This window comes from Thermobia domestica, chromosome 14 (genome assembly GCF_964235325.1).
Source record: "Thermobia domestica chromosome 14, izTheDome1.hap1.1, whole genome shotgun sequence".
NCBI classification, from domain to species: Eukaryota; Metazoa; Arthropoda; class Insecta; order Zygentoma; family Lepismatidae; genus Thermobia; species Thermobia domestica.
In genome coordinates, this window is record NC_137467.1 from 92,435,418 (window position 1) to 92,459,716 (window position 24,299).

The window sequence follows — 24,299 nt, forward strand, 5'->3', positions numbered from 1 at the left end:
GGATATAGAGGTAGATGTTGAAGAGGTTGATACTATTCGTGTAATTGATTTTGGGGCACGAAAGGAGGTTGTAGAATTACGCTTAGTGTCAATTGAGCTGCTTTCGAGGCTATTCGTTTCACTGTGATAGATGAGAGATTTTCTGAGGTACTCGATGAAGGTGACTCTAGCTTTTGTAAAACAACATAATCATATGTTTTGGTGTAGATGGATGAAACAGAAAAAGAACATACCCGGTAAGCATAAGAAATGGAAAAGAAGTCTCGGAAATATGAAATGATATTTCCTTTGTGTAAATGGGATAATAATCCTTTTTGACCAGGAAAGAAAAAATGAAATGAAATCTTTGAGTTTTACGTCCCACGGTTATGCCGGTTAGGCTAAAGGAGACGGTGATAATGAGAGATGAGTGAAATGGTGGAATGAAGAAACTGGGAGGAAACGGGAGAACCCCGAGAAAACCCACGAGCACGGTGTTTGTCCACCACAAAGTTCACTTGGCGGGGGCGGGGATCGAACCCGGGACCCCAAGCACCAGAGGGACCAGGAAAGAAGACACATTCACTTCTCTTTAATAATTCTGTAGTTTCAGTGCAAAATCGTGCCGAAGTTAACCGTAATATTTAAGCAAATATTCTATAAAATATTTGTCAAGTAGAAACTAACGTGGCTATGATATATTAAACTTACCATCAGGGGTGGACTGGCCATAATCAAGTACCGGCCCGATGGCCGCTGCGCCCTCCTCATATCAGTGCCTTTGCGCCCTCCTCGGGAGGGGCTAAGACCCGTCTTAGCTCGGGAAGGCGCACAATTCCCGCTCTGAACACATTTTTTTTAAAAAAAAACAAAGCTACATAATTATTTTATAAATTCGCTAGCCTTTGGCCAGCTAGGGCTCCACTCCAGACCCCGGTATTTGCTCGGCCTGCGGCCTCGCTCTTTCTGTTTTCGGCGTGGGAATGCTATTAGTGATATTAGATTTACCCCTAAATATATAGATTTGACTCTAATATCGGTCATTTTGGACGATTTTTACATATCACCCTTACCAATCCCACGCTCCGCCCCAAATCCCAGTATTTGTTCGGCCTGCGGCCTCGCTCTTTCTGTTTTTGGCTTTGGGAATGTCATTATAATCATCTTAGGGACCCTGAAATTTATAGATTTGACTCTAATATCGGTCATTTTGGATGATTTTTATATATCAACCCTCCCACCCCCACTGCTCCGCCCCCAGATCCCGTCTTTACTCGGCCTACGGCCTTGCCTTTTTTGTTTTAGGCTTTGGTGGTACCATTAATGATTTCAGCGACTTCGAAATATATTGATTTGACTCTAATCTCCGTCATTTTGGATCATTTTTACAAGTCTCTTCCTCCCACTCCCGCCGTTAGAGGCGCTAGTGGCGTTACATAAAAACAAGACTCCGTTCAAGACTTACACATGAACATCTGGAATCATTGTTCTTGATGAACTCAGAAAGAGACATTCTGACCAAAATAGACAACAATCTTATTATTGACAAAATGTGTGAAAAAAGCAAGGAGATGCGAAGGCTCCTTCAAGCATGAAGCAGAGATTTACTTTCATTTTCCAGTTTTGTTTTTGAATTTCTTTTTTCACTAGGTAGGTATATAATTCTAAATTTACTTTTGTTAATTTGTAGTAAATGTTTCATGTATGCTTTTTATCAACGATTTTAAAAATAGATTAAAAAATGTTATGATGAACATAGCTTTAAAAGGACAAAAGTATGGAAAATAGCATAAGCCCCAAACTTAACTCAAATCTTCAGTTATAATTAGGCTGTTAACAAATGTAGCCGAAGAATTTAAACAACTGGTGTGATTTTTGTAGTCTCAGTTAAAGTGTGCAGATTATATAGGCCTAATATACGAGGCGTGTTTTTTTTAAGTAAGGCCGTTTGAACATAAGTACACAACGAAAGGTTATTTCAAAAAAGTAAATGCATTTTCAGAAAGTACATACTTTACTCTATTTTTCGACATAGTTGCCAAGTTTGTTCAAACACTTATCATACCTCTCAACCAATTTCAAAATACCCTCTTCATAAAAACTTGGCGCCTGCTCCCATACCCAAGAGTTCACTGCCGTTTTCACATCGTCGTCATCATTGTAACGGTTGCCACTGAGGTGTTGTTTGAGGTGGAGGAACAGATGGTAATCGCTCGGCGCAAGATCAGGACTGTATGGTGGGTGGTTTAAAACTTCCCAGCCAAAACTGTCCAACAAATCGCGGGTTTGACCTGCAGTGTGAGGTCTTGCATTGTCATGGAGAAGAACAATGCCCTTTGTCAGCATACCGCGTCGTTTGTTTTGAATCGCTCTGTGTAGCTTTCACAGGGTTTGGCAGTATGCTTCTGTATTGATAGTGGTTCCTCGTTGCATGAAGTCGACCAACAAAACACCATGCCTATTCCAAAACACCGATGCCATGATTTTGCGCTGGGACAGAGTCTGTTTGGCCTTCACCTTTACAGGCGAGTGTGTGTGTCTCCATTCCATGCTCTATTGTTTCGATTCGGGCGTGATATGCGAAACCCATGTTTCGTCTCCAGTTAGATCTGACTTAAGAAGCCGTCACCTTCTTCGTGATAACGAGTCAAGAACTTCATGGCACACTCAAATCTTTGGTTTTTGTGGTCCTCTTTAGGAGTTTCGGGACCCAACGGGAGCACAGTTTCCTAAACTTTAGGTGTTCAGAAACAATTTTGTAAAGCACTGATCTCGACACGTCAGAAAATTCGTTTGAGAGACCTGTTATTGTGAAGCGCCTGTTCTCACGAACCCCCTCTTCAACAAGCCACCAAATCGTCTGTAATCGAAGAAGGGTGACCGGAGCGGTCCTCATCATGGACGTTGTAACGGCCATTTTTGAATTATCATACCCACTTACGCACTTTGCTTGCACTCATAACAGTATCACCGCACACTTCGCAAATCTGTCGATGAATTTCTGCAGCAGACAGGTTACTTACTGACAAAAACCGTATCACTGAGCGAACCTCACACGCGGCGGGCGATTTGATAGTCTTAAACATTGTGAAAATACAGAACACAACCGTACAGGTCAGCTACAGAGTTGAAACTGAGCACAGTTGTTCCCGAGGCATGCCGGTACACGACGCACACGCTAGTTGCGGTATGCGCGCGAACTACTAGTGTCTACAACAAAACGGACCTTACTTAAAAAAACACGCCTCGTATTTAGTACTCAAAGTCTCTTTGTTTGTTTATGAAAATATTGAATTTGTATAATTCTATCGTGATTAACTGCAATAGCTACTTAATCTTTTGTTGTTTTTTGTGTACTAATTTTCCAAGGGAAGCCTCCGGCACTTTCTTTTATTAGGAGGAGGTATTCCATACAAGCGAAAGCCTCAGATAGACGGCATCCTCCCAGAGTATGTGACCGCGCCCTTTTTACATAGCCAGTCCACCCCTGCTTACCATCAATTAAATTTCGAGATTTACTTTACCAAGCAATTTTGCTATGAATGTGATCCACGCCTTCCATTTCGGTTGTCTCATTTTTACAACACTTGTTGGTTAAACGAGCAATAGTTACACATCTTTGCAGAACATTGCTGCTATCTGATGTGTACTGACCAAACTGCAGCATGTGCAGCGTCCCTCCGAATGCGGAGTTTCTCCTGTTATACTCTAAATGAATTTTTAAATTCTCTTTATGCAATACGTAGCTAGAGCGTTTATCTCTGCTGGGTTTGTTAATGGAGTTAATCCATTAACATTTTACGGATATCAGTGACTTTCAGTGACTTTAATGGTGGTTAACCATCCCATACATGGAAAGTTTTGCGTTATCCTCTCTACTCTCTTTACTAGAGTTTCTTGATTCTATTACATACATCAATGCTATTGATGTTAGTGAATAGAGAGGTACGAAGCAGAATGAAGAAGCAGGCTAGAACGGGTTAACATCCACTACATATTTGATACTGCTTTGCCTCGAGAATCTATACTAATTAACTGTGAGCTGACAATAATTTGCACGGCCTCCCCTGTTTCTCTAGTCTCTAACGTACGTCTTTGTCACAAGGGATTCGGGTTTCGATTAACAGTTGGAGGGGCTTGAAATATAAACACATTTCGGTAGTTCAGATTGCACCTTACATGTAAGCTGTAGAGCCATGTCACATGTAGAGTCAATGCTGGAAAGTAACACTAAATCTTCAATCAACTAAGGAAGTATCAGTGAAACGGAATCATATCTGCGCTATTTCCTCTGAGTATCTGCAATATTTGCAAAATATGTTTTTCACAGGTAAGCGATTAACCTTGATTTTCAAATTAATTTATATTACTACATTTCCAGTAAAAACAATATTACTATTTGTGACATGTGCATTAAAAAAATGTCACATGAACATTTGAAATATACCACAGTTACGAATCTTCTATACCTAGTGTATATCTGCCATACCTAGCAAGGCGGAATGGTTAAGGTTGGTTGGTTGTCTTGACAGAAAATCATTTAGCTTCACTGAATAAATGAATGTGCTATAACAGGAATGGATTTGTTATGAATTTTGTTACAAACTTACAATTCATATATTAGATAACAGTGAATAGCATTAATACTCCATTGTGAACTCAGTGAACCTTAGAAACAATTAATGTTTAACACTACATTATGACCTATGTGTAGCGAAAGAACGAAATTGCATTCTCTCCTGAAAGCTTTATTATGTAATATTTTAGATTTTTTTTCATGTTCATATCATCATATTTCTTATCATAAATACAGTTATTCATCATATTTCTAATATTCTTTCATGTTGTTCATATGTGTTAATTACCAAGGATTAGACTTCTAGACTCCATTCTACTCCGTTTTCTTATAAATACCGTGAAAATCTGAAACGGAAGTTCACCATTCTACTAGAAATATTTACAGCTCGAATCATATATTTGGGCAAATAATAACGATCCAAGTTGTAGAGTATTGTCTTGGCTATAGTATACACACAGTTCGCAATAAATTGTTTACTGCTGAGAGTGAAAGACCAAATTGGTACTTTAACATCATGCATGTGTATAGGTAGATTACGATAAACAACACACATGCTACAAGCTTGTGTTAAGATATCCAACCACCTACGCTGGATCTCATGACCGCAGTTAATTCTGTATTCTCGTCGTATACAAATTTGTTATCAGCTCGACAGATTAACGAAGATTACAAACATTTTAAAATATTGTATGCCCTTTACTGTAACAGAGTTACTGTAGTGGTTAGCGTGCCCAATGGAATGTTGCTAAATGTAGAACATAAATTCAGAATGAGTCAACTCAGAATTAATCTTTTTGTTTATAGTAATGTTTTGTCATTGGTAACATTTTAGGTTATTTCTTAGGAAATATAAGTTCGTGTGATAATGGAAAACTATGACAATGATCCATCTTACAAAATTCGAAGGTACCGTATGTATTTTTATGTCAGGTATATACTTGACATACCTTCTACATTTAACTTCTGCTTATCTTAACTTGATTCACTTGGAGAAGACTCCTGCATACAAGAGGTTAATAATACACAGTTATACAACTCCATTTATGTTTGCATAAGAAATTTCCGAATTCAGCCTAATACATATCGCTACTAAACATGACCATACTTTTCGCCTCCATAGTCGGTTAATAAAATACATGAATAGCTACTATTATTTATGTCAGCCACTATCAGATTTAGTGTCAGAAACAAAGATTTGTAAAGAAATATTTTGCCAAATATACTATTTATTTAATATCGAATGAGAAAATAATTTGCAATAACTTTTGCAAAGTTACTGTCTATAAGAAGTAAAGTAGAAACATTTTAAATACAAGAACAACGTTCTGGTGATAGTCTGTAAGAGATAAACTCTGAACATATTTACTTTAAATTTAAAATATGTAGTGTTAAGGGTATGCTACTAGTTTCTTCCATATAATATAATTTCAAACTAATGTATTTACACGTGAAATTTTACTATAAGTAAAGATGATAAGTTGTTCCTGTGATTTTGTTCAATATCTCATGTTAAATTTATGTTTATGAACTAATGACACCAGGTGATGGCGATGGAATTTATGAACACAGGAACACAGACGGGTAATATACCTGTGAAGAAAATTGTAGTATAGTGTGTGAATATAGTGACTCTGTCATTGACATGATCCTTCTTATCTTCAGTGTACTGGTCTTATTTCTTTTTCTTCGATCATATTATGCTTAAGATATTGTACGCATTAGTCACGAAGCAACAGACGGAAATTTGGTCGGTCAAACAACCCTACTAGTCTATTACTTTATGTTGCGGAAGCAGCCTATTTTCTAGGCTTATATTATCACCCATGTACAGATAGAACGTACTATAGACAATACTATCACTACTAGCATTTTAACTAATATGAAGTCCAAAAAGACCAAGTGCTTACTATATCTCAATATTCATTTCGAACAGTTAAGCAGTTTTCCTATGATGATGAAACTTACAGGGATATTTGAATCTCCTTTTCCCGTTTCCTCCTTAGAAAGGGTACTTCAGCGAAAGAGAAATTAAATTTAACACCTCAGCTCGACTAAAGTATGAAGTTTCAAAACTCATTTCGTGCCGTTGAGTCGCTTTTCCATCATCAACAATTACAGAAACGAAACGGAATTTTCGAAAACGCTTGGATGCATGTTCAAATAAGTTTACTTTATAATTTGCGCGTATTTACAGATTTCATCTTCCTAAATTGAGAGTTTTCGGGGATACTGTATTTTTGACAGAAAAATTGAACCGTTCTCCCTTACGAGATTAATTTTAGTCAAAGTGAGATGATAAAAGAAAGTTCGAGGTAGGTATTAACTGTTCAGAAATTCATTTTAAACTGTTCAACGGAGTGGACTTGTATAGCTGACAAACATACAATAAAATAGAAATTGTCTTCCTTCCAACTTAAATGCATGGACACACACCCAATTATATTTAGGGGGGAGTTTACATACTGAATTTTGTCTTTCGGACTGAATAGACTCCGGCAACACCCCACTTCTAACATATTTTTAAACCACCTGTTTTCTTTGAAGTGTCTCCCTTCTTAAAGTGCACATTTAAAATATTTTAAATAAATTTCGGACTCTTCTGGACTGCGGAATCGTTGACACAATTACCTCTAAATATGCCGAACCATTAGTGTGAACTTGTATACGAGGAAAGCTAACAAACATTTATTTTCTTATTTCAGAATAATGTGTACGATATTCGATAAATTATATTGTCATGTATAATATAATTACTATAAACATCTATATCCAGTCAGATAATCTCGAATTATACTTTAATACTCTATACACATACCATACACTTAGGAGAATTTTAATAAATTACTTCGCAAAATCTGTCTACACTCAGTATTTTTTTCATAAATAATAATATTTCATATACATATTTTCATTATTTTTCTCCATATGTGGTCATATGGTTTACTACAAAAAAAAAAAAAAAAAAACTATAATATTTAGTCATACGTGATCAGTGTAAAACATAAACAATTACTTAATCGGCTACTCAGTTCTTTTTTTATGGTGAACAGAAGTAGTTTGCAGTATTACCACTTCTAATCGAAATATGGCTTTCAAAAATGAATGAAAAATGACTGTTTAAAATGAAATGAAGTGTTGAGTGTGTTTCGTTTAAGCCCATATGAACTCAGTAATAACTGGGACTAAACGTGCATCTTTTTGTCATACACTTCCGCAGAATTGTGCGCCATTAATCCGTTAATTGGGCTTAATTGCTTCCTCAATAACTGGGCCATAGGATAGAGATGTACAGCGGGGGGCACTTCTAAATGGTACACCTTAGCCGTAAATCTCCATATGGCTGTACCATTTAGAAGTGTCCCCCGCTGTACATATCAACACTTGTTTCGAATCTCATTCGATGTGAGTTGAATTGCATCAAACTATTTCCCATGCAAAATACAACAATAAAAGTAGAGCTGATGTACGTAAAATACAACCCCTAATAGTGAATTGACTCCAACTTTAGGTAGATATCACATCTTATGAAACCAATGTTGAAAGAGACAATAAACTTCACTCAAGTCGCTGCTTGGAGTTACAAAATATTACTCTTTAGAAAACGAAATTGCAGTTTGTATTCACTGGGGAGAAAAATGAAATGATGGAATGCAAGAAAAGGAATTACTTGAAAGCGAGTAAACGTTATGAGTGTAATAGTTAAAGTATAGGCTGCAAGTATTTTAAGTAATAGTAGGAAGGATCATAAATGGTAATGCCTCAAAAGTACATGATGCAACGCGGCAGATATGAATTTGGTTTCATTTCTTTGTCAGTAGCTCATTAGAAATGTTGGTAACAGAATCTCTCTAGAAGACATATAGGTCTAATAACAAAGTATAGCAACATACAAGAGAACTAATTTAACATTTTTGGGCTATGTGATGATACTGTGAAAATTATTACACTTATATCCGACTTCAATAAGATTAAGCATATATCCCTACGAAGAGTAGTGCATTTGCCTAGTGTAGCAGAAATTCTGCATTTGCTACTGATTATGAATAATTTTTCAATTTGAAAAGTAGCAATTTAAAATGCGTTCTTCTTTATATATTCCATGAGTTTTAGCTTTTAAATGATAAATTCAAGAAATATCACAAGAGACTAAAATATTTTTAGAAGTTAAAGGTATATCACGTAAACATATGCATATAGTTCTTCAACATCAAAATTTGAAGTTAATTGCCATTTAGTTCACTCTAAAACATCACATTTTTCGTCCTCCATTTGTCTTTTGAAACAACATTGATCATAAGAACATAATACTGTATTTGATGTACAGAATGTAGTCGATATTAATCATGTGATTGATTAGTAAGCATGTGAAATATCTTTCCATTATGTTTGGCTCTTTAGTTATTAATCATTATTTGAAATTTGGACTCAAAGTTTAGCAAACAATTTCATGAATTGCTATTTAAAACATGAATTACAGTAAAACAGACAGCATAATACTTTTAAACGTTTAATTTGAGGTAAATATTAACTTTTTAAATGTGAAGTAAATGCACCATGTAGTTAGAATAAGTATATGCTCAAATCAATGAAATTTTAAAATATCAAAACACCTAGCAACTGTCAGAGCAGTTGACAGTAAACATGCAAATACTCTCTAGCAGTCGCCTAGACTAAGACGGATGAGGAAATTATGTAACGAGCATTGGCACGCATTTTGCAATGAACTTTTTAATAAAACAGACAATTTCCTATTCCTATATCTACATGTGAAACAATTTGTTATTTCTTGTTTAAAAAAGCATTTCCGGCACCCTGACACCCTGGTAGTTTAAATAGTTCCGGAGGTCTGGTTTTAAGGAGAAGGGCTAGACTGACAGATTCAAAGCGAGGAGACTAAGAAGTGTTCGTGTGTAAGACGAAGGCAAATACCAGAGAAGATTGAAAACCGACAATGTGAATGTGAAGAAGAAGAACGAAGTCCAGTTGCAGTCGGGCGTCCAGTCTTAGGATTTCATCTAATTAATAGTTGGTCATAAATCTCTTCGAAAGGGTGTTCAGTAGAAATCAAAAAGTGCATCGAACGATCCGAAACCACCTATTCATGTAGACAAGCATCTGGCGAGCCATAGTCCAAGGAAGCAGCGACTGTCTGAAGTGAAGTTCCCAATCATAGTTCTCATTATGAAGTCACGTCAGAGAAGTCAGTACTCTGCTTGAGTTGTCTCACTTGTCTTCATCTTCAATTCCGATTTCACTATCCTTTTTCAGTCTTTTTAATTGTTCGCATGCAGAAGATCTCTGTTATCTATGTTTAGGTTATAAGTTCTAGCTTAAGGAATGAATACTCATACTCTGCATATATCCCATTTGTCATTGAGCATACAGGAACTACATTTCTTCAATACACAGAAGGAGGATTTCTTCTTCAATCTGGAAAGTTATTACTATTTAATCTATTATAATTCGCACGAATCAAAACTGTAAGGATATAATATTTTAAAGTTCTCTCTTGAATGTATTATACAGAGTATTTTATTTATGTAGTACAAATATGCAGCAGATTGTCTTGAAACTCTTTATTATCTTTGAACAATTTTTACAGTCGACGAAAGTGAAAGAATCAGAACCATGACTTGATGAATCCTTGAAAGTATGGTAAGTAATTTGTGTTGGGTTAAATTAGAAAATTGATGGTAGTAATGTGTGTGATGGTAATGATAATCTGCTTCGTAAGTATCTATGTATGAGATGACATATTTCTTACGTTCTCACTAGAATCAGAACTGGGATTACGTTTTTCATATTACTGTAATTCTGAAATAATACAAACTAATTCAAAAGTACCTACCTGTATTTTTCTACCCTGTTTCTCATTATGTCTAAGGAAATTATCATACTATTGTAAAAAGTTTGACTCTTTTTAAATTGCATATATAAACTTACCTTCTACAGACCTTTTGCTTTAACTCTTTCAGCACATACTCTCACAATTGTGAATGCTACTTTCAGTTATCAAAAAATGCCAATCAAAGGATTTTAGTACACAAATTAGGTACAACCACATTTCTGAGTGTGTGAATGATAAATTGTCAGGTACTGAATTGCCATCTGTTGAATACATTGGAAATCACAACGTTTATAAGTATTGTGTTCTGCATTCGCAATTGTGAAGGTATCTGCTGAAAGGGTTACAGGGCTGCCAATTTTCGCCAGTTGTGATCTGATGCAGTAAAAGTTTGAAATATTCAGCATTTCAAAGAACGAATTGCTGAGGCATGTGTCAACATTACAGCTGCCACTTTTCGCAAGTTTTGGGTGACTAGGAACTCAGAATTCATCTGGCAATGGACAGGAGTGGAAAACACACTGAATAGTAAGTGATCCTAGCGGTATGAATAATCTCTTTCGTTGGGGATATGGCTACAACAGAAACAGTCATAACTTCGTAATGGTTGGTGCTAGACCAAGCATAACGATATCATTCAATTTGTGCTAAAATTTGTTATTAAAATAAAGAGTCATATAGTATGGTTTCTATTTAAGATAGTTGCGTAAAATTCAAGATGGCAGATCTCATTTTGAAGTGTTCTTAAAGATTTCTCACATCCCTAATCTCCACCTTCGTTGTCACTTTGGTTATATTTTGAAGAGTTTACCACTTATTATTGTGTTTCCACACTTTTGGACAACCCTGTATAGAGATTATATGATTTTTCCTAATTTGTCTCTTATTATGTTTAACCCTTATCCGGGCAACCGGGGCCTCCCAGGCCCAGTAGCTTCATTTTTCTAAAATTTCTCAATAACCATACATATTTCGAAGACATAAAATACTGAATTCTTCTATCTTTCGTCGAAGTTAAAATCATGAACATATCGAGTTGGTAAAGCTTTTTTTTTTTTAAATTTGAAAACCTTTTCCTGACGTAACCGGGCAACCAGGGCCTAGGAGGCCCCGTATAACTTTAGTGAAATTCCTGTCAAATATTAGATCAAATTGTCACATAATTATATATTGAACACGTGACTATAGTAACCTTTAGTCGGAACAGTATGCGGCAACAGACATTGAATTTTGAGTATTCTGCACTTAAAATATATACTGAGCCTGACAGGCCCCGGTTGCCCGTTTACGTTACAAAAATGCCTGGACCGGATTTGCTATTCTGCTTGGTCGGCTTACAAAAGCGTGGCACGAAGTTTCACTACTTGACAAAAATATATACCGGTACATTCTAGACTAGTCTGAACAGTAGTTGACAATAGGCATTGATTTTGTGTATTCTGCACTTAAAATATATACTGGGCCTCACAGGCCCCGGTTGCCCGTTTACGTTACAAAAATGTCTTGCCCGGATAAGGGTTAAGAAAATTATAAGACTATTGTAAAAATTTGACACTCGTTTAACATATATATAAGCTTACCTTCTACAGACCTTTTGCCCCAAACGGCTGCCAATTTTCCCCAGTTGTTGTCTGATCGCTTTCCCCAAAGCCCTCTCAAATTATTCCAGGTTGGCTCTCTCTTACCCCATGAACCTGAAGAAAATTCAACACAATAAATGTAAGTGAATAGTAAATATACGAATTTGTTATTAGTTTGTTATTTGATAAAGTAAGCATTAAAATATTATTAAGGGTATTATGTTATTAATGAATTTATATGAATTTATACGTTATGAAAACTATTTGAAGTAAATGAAATAGGAGGAAATATACGATCTGAGATTGAGAAGTTTAAAAACAGGTGGCGCACTGCTCAAGTGGAGTTGATATAATTGTCCCTTAAATTAAGTTTCTATGTGGTTCAGTCAATCTTAACTGACGATTTGAACACGCATCGAGTGTCCGCGAAATTCATTCGGAAATTGTCGTCAGGAAAGCAGAAACAATTCCGACTGGAAGTCTCCCAAGACCTGCTTAATCGAGCCGAAACGGAGCCAGAATTCTTAAATGTGTTAATAACAGGTGATGAAACATGGGTTTATGGGTATGACCCAAAAACAAAGGTCTACTCTTCTCAGTGCAAGAACTCAGGTTCACCAGGACGAAAGAAGACGCGAGAAAGTCGAATGTGAAGAATGATGGTGTTTTTTCGATTGTACGTGTATCGTGCATCAAGAATGTTCCCTTAGGGGGCAGCCAGTCAACCAGGAATACTACAAAAGTGTCCTTCAGCGTTTGCACGAAAATTTGCAGAGGAAAAGGCCTGCCCTCTGGAAAGACAAAAATTCGATCTTAAACCACGACAACGCACCGACGCATTGCACGTTATTAGTCTAGAATTTCTGGCGAAATTCAACATTCCAGTGCTTGATTTGGCTCGTGCCGACTTCTGCCTGTTTCCTAGATAAAATTGTCGCCGAAAGGGAAGAGATTTGACACAATTGAAAACATCCAGGTAAACATGGAGAAATTTCTCCACACCCTTACGAAATGTAATTTTCAGAAATGCTTCCAGAAGATGAAACGCCGTTGTAACGGTGTGTTTAGGTAGGATGGTACTATTTTGAAGGATATTCATCGCAATATCTTGTAAGTACTAACATTTTTAAATTACAAGACGTCTTAAAACATTCCAATCACATCTGAAATAATGTCATTTTAATCTAATGGAAATGCGTTATTGTTTTAAAGATAACTGTATGCCCAACGTCAAGTTGATGGTGTAAGGAAATGAAATACTTATATACAAAGTGGCACTTAGGAAACGAGAATGGTAGACAAGAATAGGAAACGAGACCTAGGAAACGATAGACAAGAATGATAGACCATAGCACACAACCCTCGGTAAATTCATTGCCCTATCCACATGAACGTGAGGATTTTCAGGTGCCCAGTAGATACAATTGTGAAGGTTTACACTAGCGTTGTTTAACTATTTTAAGTTAAAAGTAAAATTAAAAATATTTCAAAATACATGAAAGGAACTGAAGAAAGAATTACCATAAATTTATTACTCCTTACGAATATGTTTAATAGCACGCAAGTATTTTTGGGCTAAGTTTGGGTGACGCAAAAATTCACTTGGTAGGTAGGCGATTGACTTAAAATGAGTTTCTCTTGCAAGTTGCATTGTGCTAATATGGAGTAGACTAAGGAGAAGTATCGAACTTGAAATGTTGTCTTTGAAGAAATCAACTCCACATGAGTAACATTTTTTCAATATGCGTACGAAGAAGATAGTGTGTGTAATAAATCTAATTTTATTGGTTATAAATAACAAAAATGTCATGGTGGAAAAGATGGCTAGCCTAAACGCCTCAGCATCAACTGTAAACTATTTACTAATCAAAAACAGGTGACCCTATTATTAGTGAGGGTAGTGTATAACAATTGACTACTTGATAGACATGATACACATCTTCGATACTCTCCTTAAAAGCGCTTACATATGGTACAAGATGTTGAATTGATTCCTAATATTTGGCCAAGAAACATAGTCAGTATTTGAGTCTAGACACTCGATACTGAATATATTTCTCACTCCATTCGAATTTTCTTGCACTCATTTATCATTGGAATGAAAAAAGATAAGCAGTTGTACTTATAAATACCCACCAGTGTCAGACTGAACAGGGTGGCGAGGCGGAAATCTCCGCCTACGGCCACCCTCTTATGGCGCCCCTTTGTCCCAATAAAATAGGTTTAGTTATATTGAACTCAAGACAATTTTAGTTAAAATTTCCATTGTTGTCTTTATAATAAATATCACATAACAGAGCTATTGCCGATTTGAGTAGATCATTTAAAGACTATATGCTATCAAATCGCCGTGCTCTTCTCGTTGCGGGTGCCAGCACTGCTAGGTAATATCTAACAACTCGATCTGATCTAGTATTATCACAACTGGCCTTGAGACGGCTGTATGACTATATCTCTTGCGTTATTTGATTGTGGTAATGTTATAGTGTTAGCATTGAGACTCAACGTAACTAGCGCCTGCGTGCTCTCAGGTAGGAAATTAGATGTTAATTAAGGCAAGAATGTTGTGTTCTATTGTTTATAGTGTTATTTATTATTATTAATGTAATTGACTTTAGTAGTCATAAGTATGTAGATAAAATTGAATTTTTTTGATAAAATTTTCTTCAGAATTTTAATATCCAACTTAGACGTAAATTACGTTTAACATAGCTAAAAGACATCTTCACATTCCGTCTGGCTGACTATTCAATAGTTATGAAATTACAGTGAAACCTGTCTTTAGCGGAATCGAGCGGGACTTGCAAAAATTTCCGTTTAAGTCAGGTTTCCGCTTAGTGGAGGTAGACCTTTCCTTTCTTTAAAAAAAATACATGCTTATAAAGGGGCATACTGAGAAAATATATTGCTCTACGTACATTGTTCGATTACAATACTTCTTTCTTCTACGAATAAATACACAAAAAAAATAAAATGAATACAAAATATGCTATGCACATGTTTTCTTTATTTTTCTAATAGACAAGCAGCGTTTGCTGCTTGGCTGCTTGACTTTCCGCATACGAGTACACTTTAGCCTGAGAAATTATACTAAGTGAATCAGAATCATTTTTTCGTAAGGCAAATTTTTGCAGTTCCTTTAAACTTCTGAAATAATCTTGATATGTATTTATTCTACACTCTTCTTGGAACTCGGTATCGTATTCCTCTTCTTCCTCTATCTCGTTTTCTTCTTTCCGATATTTCGTATGATTCTTGATTAAGTTGCGGGGATTAAGGACAATTTGTGGGGGTGAATATGAGTAGTGGTTGGGGAAGGTCAACACTGTCCAGAAATATTTAACAAAAGAACGAATATTTTATCGCAGACAGTGTAATGTATATGTCTCCTAGAATGTCTAAATATCTTCTATACGCTGTAGTCCGGAACTCAGAATTTTCCGTTAAATGTTTATTTTTCTTTTCGTTGTCTGCGTAACACAGTTTCCGCTTAATGAAGGGCGTTTTACACGTTTTTTTCTCCAAAATTCATGGGACCGTGAAATATTTCCATTTAAGACAGTTTTCCGTTTAATAAAGGGTCCGTTGAAGACAGGTTTTACTGTATAAGTTTATTTTGGTTTGACAAGATCAGCGTATCGTCTGTATTGTAAGACCGAAAACAGTATTTAACGTTCACAATTTTGATAGAGCGACAGGATATTTGGATTTTGTATGGAAGGCTCAATAACCCCATATTTATTTTTATTTTAATTTAAAATATTATATGCACATGAGGTGCAAAGAGAGCAGAGCAGGTAGAGCAAGAAGTTTATGAGGCAAATGGTTGAATTGGAAACTCTAATGACGAAAGCTCTTTACACAGACCTATATAGGGTTTACATCACGAACTTCAAATTATCCACTGTCCCCAAAAATGGACTACTTAATGGAGTGAGAAGTGGTCCAAACCCTAGCAACAAGCTTAAAGTCACTCAGGGAGAAATTTTCTTACCTGAATGGAAACGTTAAAATGTTTTCGGAAAATCTTAACAGAGAATGGAATGAAAACGAACTTCATCTAAGGGGGATGCTAATTTTGCAACGAAAAGGATTCAGCGCAAAAAACACTTGTTGATGAGAACTGCTCTGATGAAGATTTGTCTTTGCAAGAAGAAGCCAAGTGGAAGAAGGATCAAGTCTAAATCGTCTACAGAATTTGTGACACCCCGTTAAAGGCGTCGAGGAGAGGTTTATTCCGAGTGGACACTTAATGAAAGATTGCGCCTGTTTGAACCCAAAGAGATTTGAAGAAATAAAGAAAATGGATTACCAGATGGAGCCCTGAAAACATTAGCAGAAAATACAGGTGTGTGTAAAGAAACCCTGTCACGTGAACTCAAACAATTTGCGATTCATTACAGAGATTACTTGAAGAATCTGAAGGATACTTCTACTAGTGAACAAATATTATGTGGCTCTTCCAACTAAGCCAGTAACTTGTGAATGCTAAGTTGAAGATAATTAAATCAAAACTGAGATCACTTTTGGGAAATTTAATGCTCCTTAGTACTGAATACGTGCAGCATTTTCCTGTAGATTAAGATGCTATTCGAAGGAAAATAGTAAAGATCTGAACAGGTCTTAAACAATTACTCTTGCTGTGAAATTTAATATAATCATACAATTGAATCGTTGAGTTCGAGAACTGGTCATCTCCATCGAAGCTAATTTGATAGTAGTGATAGACAAAACTAAACTAGTGAATATGCATCTGGCACATAAAGGTGTTTTATTGTCGAACTGTAGAACTGACATTTTTCTACTTTCCAAAGATGGAAATAACCCTATATGTCAGATACATATTGATTAATTTAGTTTTGTTTGTCACTCCTCTCAAATTAGCTTCGATGGAGATGATCGGTTTTCGAATTCAACGATTCAATTGTACTTAATGGTATTTTTTCCTTCTGCCTGTATTGTAATAAGTAAACTACTGTAAGTTTATCCATCCTACATTCACATTTTTGTTACCTGTAATTATATTATTATTATGTGCTATGTAATATTTACGGTAGTTCGTCCTAGTCGTTTTGTGTATAACTATGCTTAATACTATGAATAAATTAAAAACTTCTTTTAAAAAGAGAAAAATGTTTACATAAATTTGTCCATGAATCGGCCCTTTAAGTTTCCATCTCAGCCTAGCTCTGAGTGTTCCTGTCCGACACTGATACCCACCATCGAAAACGTAAGATAATTCTCAAGATAATCTCAAAGAAGTAATTCCAGATTGTTTTTATATTGGCAGATTTGTTGATGTAATCATTCTACTTGAGTAGGACAGCACTGAAATAACTGAGTTGGCAAGAAATGACACAAAAGAATGCACAAGAATGCACATACTGATGCAGCTTAAGTTTAATAATAGATAGTCTGTGAGATATCAAGATAAACAAGATGTTATCAAGTTAAATAACATGTTTCTAAGATACTATTTATTTATTTATTTATTTATTTATTTATTTATTTATTGAACAAATTCCCAGATACAGCGTAACTTTGCCATTTTGCTCAGGGAAATGTTAAGAAAAGAAACAAAAAAACACAAGACAAAAATAACAAAAACAACATAGAACAGTGTCAGAAAAAACGAGTGTAAAAGTAATATCATTCCGTCAAAACTCGTTTAATTGCTCTACGAAACACCGGGTAGCTCGAAAAAATGCCCACATCAGTTGCTACTTGAGTATAACAGTTTGGTATTCTGTAGAAAAGAGACTTCTGTATAATTGCCAACCTAGGACGGGCAAGATGGAATAGCTGGTTATTTCGGGTGATGTGGAAAGGGACACGTAAGGATAGTTCCTGAAGTAATATTTCCGATCTTTAGTCTTCATTCACTATTTTATAAAGATATTTCAGGTCAGAGATAATTCTACGTACTTCCGGAGTCTGGATATTCAGATGTCGCAACTTCTTAGATAATATTCGAAGTGCAGGAACACGGAAACGGATTATATCTCGTAAGGACAAAGAATAGAAGGAATAATTAAGTATAGGAATTTGTAAGATTCAAAGGAGAATATTATAAAGAAAATTAAAGAATCAAGTTCGATTTAAAATAAGAATAAGGTTTCCAGATTTATATAAATAGTGAACAGAGGAGTTCTAATTACTGGTGCAATACGATTTGCGATAGTTAAAGATAAGTATAATTTAAACCTACTAACACTAGTCAAATTTTCCTTTTACTTTCATAAAGTAACAGTAACGATTCTCTCTTCAATATTGTTTAATATACTTTTGATTAAATAAATCCTACTTTTAAAAATTTAATAGCCGCCATATGATGTTAAAAATGTAAATGTCGAAACAAACAAACATGATATGCATTATTGGTATTAGCATTTTACAAATAAAATATTCCATCTTCCTCTGCATCATGTGCGGTGCATAATTAAATCACTTACGCTTGCCAATATTTTGAAGTCAATCTATACCTCGAGAAAATATTAAAGTTAAAGATGGCATCTTATATCTTTTACTTCTCTAGATTACTCTATTCGTGTTCTTTTGTAGGTTCTTAGTTTTATTGGGAGGCTGAAATTTATAACAAATTTCTTAATTGTTTCTCTACAATTTGTCGCTCTTTATAGTGTGACGATACCAGAAACATTGACTATATAATCCGTATAGTTTATTTTATGTATACAAGTACACATAGTACGTTATCTTTAAACTTTAAAATAAAAGAGGTAACCTAATTTAAGTTACAAGAAATTACTATTGTCTGAAAGGTGATTTTAAAGCAATCACTTCGATTCATATAGCTTGAAATTTTCAATCGTAAATCAAACGTTATGACTCTGTTAGTGTTCAAACGAGCAGATTAGTGTGGCTAACCACAATTCCAATGTAGAAATGCTGCCGGGCTATTTCAGTGCACAAACTAGTTATTGAGTTTATGAACTCACTACCAGCAGACTGATGAAATTGTTACGGTAATTTGTGGTCTCTCCCCTCTGGCAGTAAATCTGTTTTCTCTCGCTTATACAAATGGTTGCCAGACTAACTGTTTCATTAAACATCGTATTATATGAAAGTGCAGACGTGCAATGAATGGACCTAACTTTAAGTGATTTATGGTAACATTATTTTCCGTTAAGAAACGCATGGCATGTACATTTGTCGTTTCGGAAATGCATGTGACGCACGGTCTTCCGCTAACCTATTCGTTTTCACGTACGATTTCTCTGTTTTGATATCGTTTATTCATTATAGTCTCCTTCGTACTCCCCCTTTCTTTCCCGCAACCATACCCTCTGTCACGTCCCTCATGATATAGCTCCTTCTTTCCCAATGTCACAACCAGTTTCTCTTCCTCTTCTTAATAATATCTAAAATTTTCATATTCTTCTAAACTATTTCTAACACCCTCTCATTCGTTTTCCGTTTGACCCCAGCTAATTCTCTGCCTTGTTCTCCACACCCACATTCCGAAAGATTCCAGTCGTTTCTCATCATATTTGCCTGATGTCCATATTTGTGTCACATGAAGCACAATATTCCACACCAAGCATTTTATGAGTCTTTTTCTTAACTTTTTATTGAAGATCTCTGAAGATAGGTTTTTCTTCCCCCTAAAGGCTCCTGTCGCGATTCCTACCCTTGTTTTTATTTCACGTTCACACTTCATATCCTCACTAATAATACTACCTAGGTATCGAAAACTTGTCATCTGTTCTATTTTCTCCTTTCCTACTTCTATATTTGATACTGACCCGTTTCTTCCGATCATTATGGCTTTTGTCTTTCTCACATTTATTTTAATCCCATATTCTTCGCAGCCCTTCATCAAGTTTTCTAATATGTTACTGATTATCTCTTCAGATTCGGCAAGTGCCACATCATCGACAAACCGTATATACCTAATCATTCTACCGGAATGCTGTCTTCATTTTGTCAGCTCTTTTTTACAATCTCCTATACATAGATATTAAATAATGTAGGATAGAGACAGCATCCCTGTCAAACTCCCCTAAGAATATTTTCACAAGTATTTGGCTGTGGTCATAAAAGGAAAACTAAGCTGTAAGTGATATATTTTCCTTCGGAGTTGGGTGAAAGTTATATTTCTTTCCTTCATACTCTTCCTGACAAACATCTTCAGCTTTGAAAGCACTTTCCGGTAGCTTTTGAGAACAGCATAAAATCAACCGTGTATCCCTACTATAAATTTTCTTCACGTTTTGGAATCTGTTGTAGTTATATTTAAACTAGTTTTAAGAGAGCGATGCTGGCTCAGTGATAGAGCGTACACCTCTGGTGCATGGGGTACTTGGTTCCATCCCGGCTTGCGCAAAGTGAGATTTGTGGTGGACAAACACCATGTACGTGAGTATTGTCGGGGTTCTCCCGTTTCCTCCCACTTTCGTCATTCTACTATTTTTATTCATTTGTCATCATCACAATCTCCTTTATCCTAGTTGGCATAGGCGTGGAATGTAAAGCTTAAAGATTTCATTTCATTTTTTAAACTAGTCTTGAGTATCTTAGACTTCATGCAATAAAACTGTTGAATGACGCAATTAACTAGTATTTAAAGGCACAATCAGAATACTATCAAAAAATAGTTTCTTTGTGATGTTATCAGCATATTATTGAAGCATTAATTCAAAAATTTTGCGATGAGCATTCAAAAGAATAACGTTATTGCTAAAATATCATTTGGTACTGTGAGTTTTGAATAAAACAAAAAAAGAAATGGATAAACAAAACTGGTCTAGCTAATGACTCGAAAAGAAGCATTTATTCGTTAGAATGGCAACTAGAGTTGCATTCTTGTGTAGAGTATTAGTGAAGAGCAGAATTTCAAGTGACGATCTTCTAGACTAAAGTAACGGATAGAACTAGAAAGTAACACTAATAGAATTCTATAATTATATTACAAACTACTAGATAAACTAGCGTTTCGTATTGTTTCCTGATAGCCAAAGTTGCTAATAAAATGAAAATGAGTGAACTCCTTTGTATATATAGATATGCAGAAATTATTTTTGACAATAGACTTTAACTTGACAAGAACAATCCATTAAAAATAACGCAAATTAGTGTGATAAAATTCTTCGTCTTTTAAATTAGAATACAAAATGTATATTCATTACTATATGATTCTATCGGTACAACGTAAGAAAATCGAATATTCGTCTCCACAAAACAAGACATTGTCAAATAAATCAAGTCGGGACTGATTTGTGCTCAGTTCAATAATTTATCACGTTACATAAAGGATTGTTTCGAGAAAATCTTTTTTTTTTACAGTATACTGCAGGTGAATATGCCAGGTGAATGAAGTATTCCTTATACCTTTGATATTTATGATCCCAATACACGTTTGGTAACTGAAATGCCAAAATATGTTTTGTAACCATCCTTGTAACGTTTTCTGGTCAGTAGTTTGTTTTCTTGTGGGAAGTGAGTTGATACATGTTTTATAACCACTTGTTTTAACCCGTGTTCCACTATTCAAATTATAGCCTGTCATCATTACAGTATCGATATGATTATATGATTAAATTAATAGCGTAATCCAGTGGTTAGGGTTTTAAACTTTTAATCCTATTCGTAAACAACCAGTGTGACAGAGTTTACTTTCTGCTTCTCTGTTCTACCAGTAAATCCGGCATGTTTTAACATTAAGTATACACAGATTCTGCCTAACTTGCTTCCTTTTTCTTTCAGTTTGCTCCTGATTACTTACATCATTATTATCTCAGGTTATATTTCAAAGTTCAAAGTAATGCTGTTTCTATGGAGTATTGTTTGAGATAACTTCAAATTAAATTAATATAATTCGACAGGTAAATTACTTTAAAATAAAAAAAAAGTTCTCAACAATTAAGCCACGTTTAGTTACAAATTGAATATTGCTTCGATATCAGTCTGATGTCCTTTCTCGAGAGAAAGTAACATAAAATAGTAATTTACCTTCTTTTATGTGTGAAACAACTGCGAAGTGCTTTAGTGTATATTATCTGCAAGAGGTTTCTATGTATATAATCAATATTCTTGTAAACTTTAAGTTCTATTGTAGGTATGTATACCAATGAAAAGGATAAAACAAGACCATACATTTGAATTACAAATAGACGAAAGGAGGATAAACAGCAAACTATATTCAAGAACATCATACCTTCTGGTCAAAAAATGAAAGGAAATCTCTGAGTTTTACGTCCCACAGTTATCCCGGTTAGGCTAAAGGTGACGGTACCTTCTGTTCAAGTGGCTTGCGCGCCCTCCTTAGGTACACAGGTATCCACTCGTGGTGGAAGAACACTGAACTTCGAACATACTATAGTGATTCGGATTTCATTTTAAACTGTAGGTCCACGTCTCATACAGTATTGGTGCTTAAAAGGGATAGTAAATTTAAAAACTGAATCAATATACATATTTAAGGGGTCTATTTTAAATTATTTTGGAATTGAAAAAGATTTCAAGTTGATAACGAAACCGTAACCGCTTTATAAGGATGCGGCCTAATCGGTAAACATGTTTTATATTTAATTACTACAAAATACATAATTTTCAATGCTGACATATCTCGAATTAGTTTAGTCAAATTAAATAAATATTTTTTTCCACTTTGTAGGAAGTTATTATTTCATAAGTTGTCTTTGAGAAAGGTTCAAGTAACGAAGAGAGTTTTAATATTGCTCTCTTGCAAGTGCGTTGCGTCCTCTTTAATTTCAATGTGTTGTTATCGAATTTGTGGTTTATAGACTGAGAACCATTTTAATCGAAAACAGTTGCGATATAAAAGAACTTTCAGTAAGCAGAGTAAACGCTTTCTCTTTATTAAACGCAAACGATAACAGAAAGGCAAAGGAAAATTGAGTTGATATTTTCGTCCTCCAGCTATTTGTATTCAGTTTCATTATCTCTGAAATTTCAAATTTCCGCTTATTTTAGAGTAATTCGTATAAATTATCGAATATTACTAAGACTTCACACTAAAGTAGCTTTCATTATATAAAATCTATTCTGTTAGAGAAACAAAATAATCATACTGAGATGAATAGAAGTCGTAGAAGAGAACTTACTAATTTTCAAAGCCACTTTTAATTTAAAAAAAAAAAGTATTCTAGGTGAAATTTCTATGTATTGTAATCTGATATGCATTTTTTAAATTAAGAATTAAAGAATCAGATAAATTCTTACATAGTAGCTTTCAGGTTCAGTGTCGAGAGAAGAATGGGAATAATAACGAAGTTTCCTATTGTATTAAAAATTTTAGTATGAATAATTGATTATTTTACAAGGAACTAATTTAGTTATGTATAATTCTACTTTTAGTTGAAAATCATATGAAGAAAAGTTTTTAGGTTTGCAAACTATTGTAGAAACTAAGGGTATAATATGAGGAATGATATTGGGGCAACAAGTAATGACAACTTTGCTTTTATTGGATTGTCACATAATAGAGTTTAACTGTAATGTCTCTATCGTCTTTCATACAGTATTTACAGTCAACTGTTAACACAATTCCAACTACAACTTTCTTTAAATCATTGGTAGCCAAACTTATGAAGCTTCTGACTTACCGTGCCGTTTTTAGATCCTACTGTGAGCTACCAACCAAAATAGTGACCAACTTTAAAACAAAAATCTTAAATTTGTTTATTGCCTGTAAATTTACATTACTGATAAGTATGAAATCAAAATATCCAAGTTAGCAATTGTCTAATACTCACATGAGAAACATAACATGCAAAACCCCACGCGTATACAATGAACTGTGAGATGAGGCTGTTAATCAAGTAATTCTGATCGTCAGCGCCCCCTGGCGTTAGTGTCAGCTCAGTGAAGGAATCAAGGTTAGTTAACAGGAGCGTTAACGCGATCTACGGAATATGCCCCTACGAGCTACTCTAGTCCGCGTCACCCGAATTGGCGTGTGGCATCAGCTAATAAGCTCGCAGTGCCCTGTTACTAAACCTTCAGCAGGGAATCTGATCATTCATACTTGTCCACAAATACGAACAAAATCAATTGCGAATGATCAGATTGCTATCTGAAGGTTTAGTAACAGGGCGCTGCGAGCTTATTGACTGATGCCATACGCTAATTCGGATGACGAGAACTATAATAGCTCGCGATCGACGGTTTGTTAATCACTGCTTTAAAAATTCTTAAATCTACAAACTACTGAAAAATTGAAATGAAATTAACTTTCAAGTTTAATATCCCATTAGGCTAAAGGAGGAGAAGGATCAATTAAAGTAAATAATCCTGAAATAATTAGGTGGAATTAGGAGTGGAAGGAAACGGAAGA

General features: G+C 35.1%; 1 protein-coding gene across 2 annotated transcripts in view; it reads right to left on the reverse strand.

Moving 5' to 3' along the window:
- Positions 1–24,299, reverse strand: part of Mip (Myoinhibiting peptide precursor) — a 471,548-nt gene that overhangs the window by 14,166 nt on the left and 433,083 nt on the right. Inside the window, exon 4 of one of the 2 annotated variants that reach the window (XM_081738692.1) lies at positions 11,995–12,097. In XM_081738692.1, the coding sequence (XP_081594818.1) occupies positions 11,995–12,097 (103 nt within the window). Of the gene's footprint in view, positions 1–11,983; positions 12,098–24,299 lie in introns of both variants that reach the window. The other variant, XM_081738691.1, reaches the window with a different exon arrangement.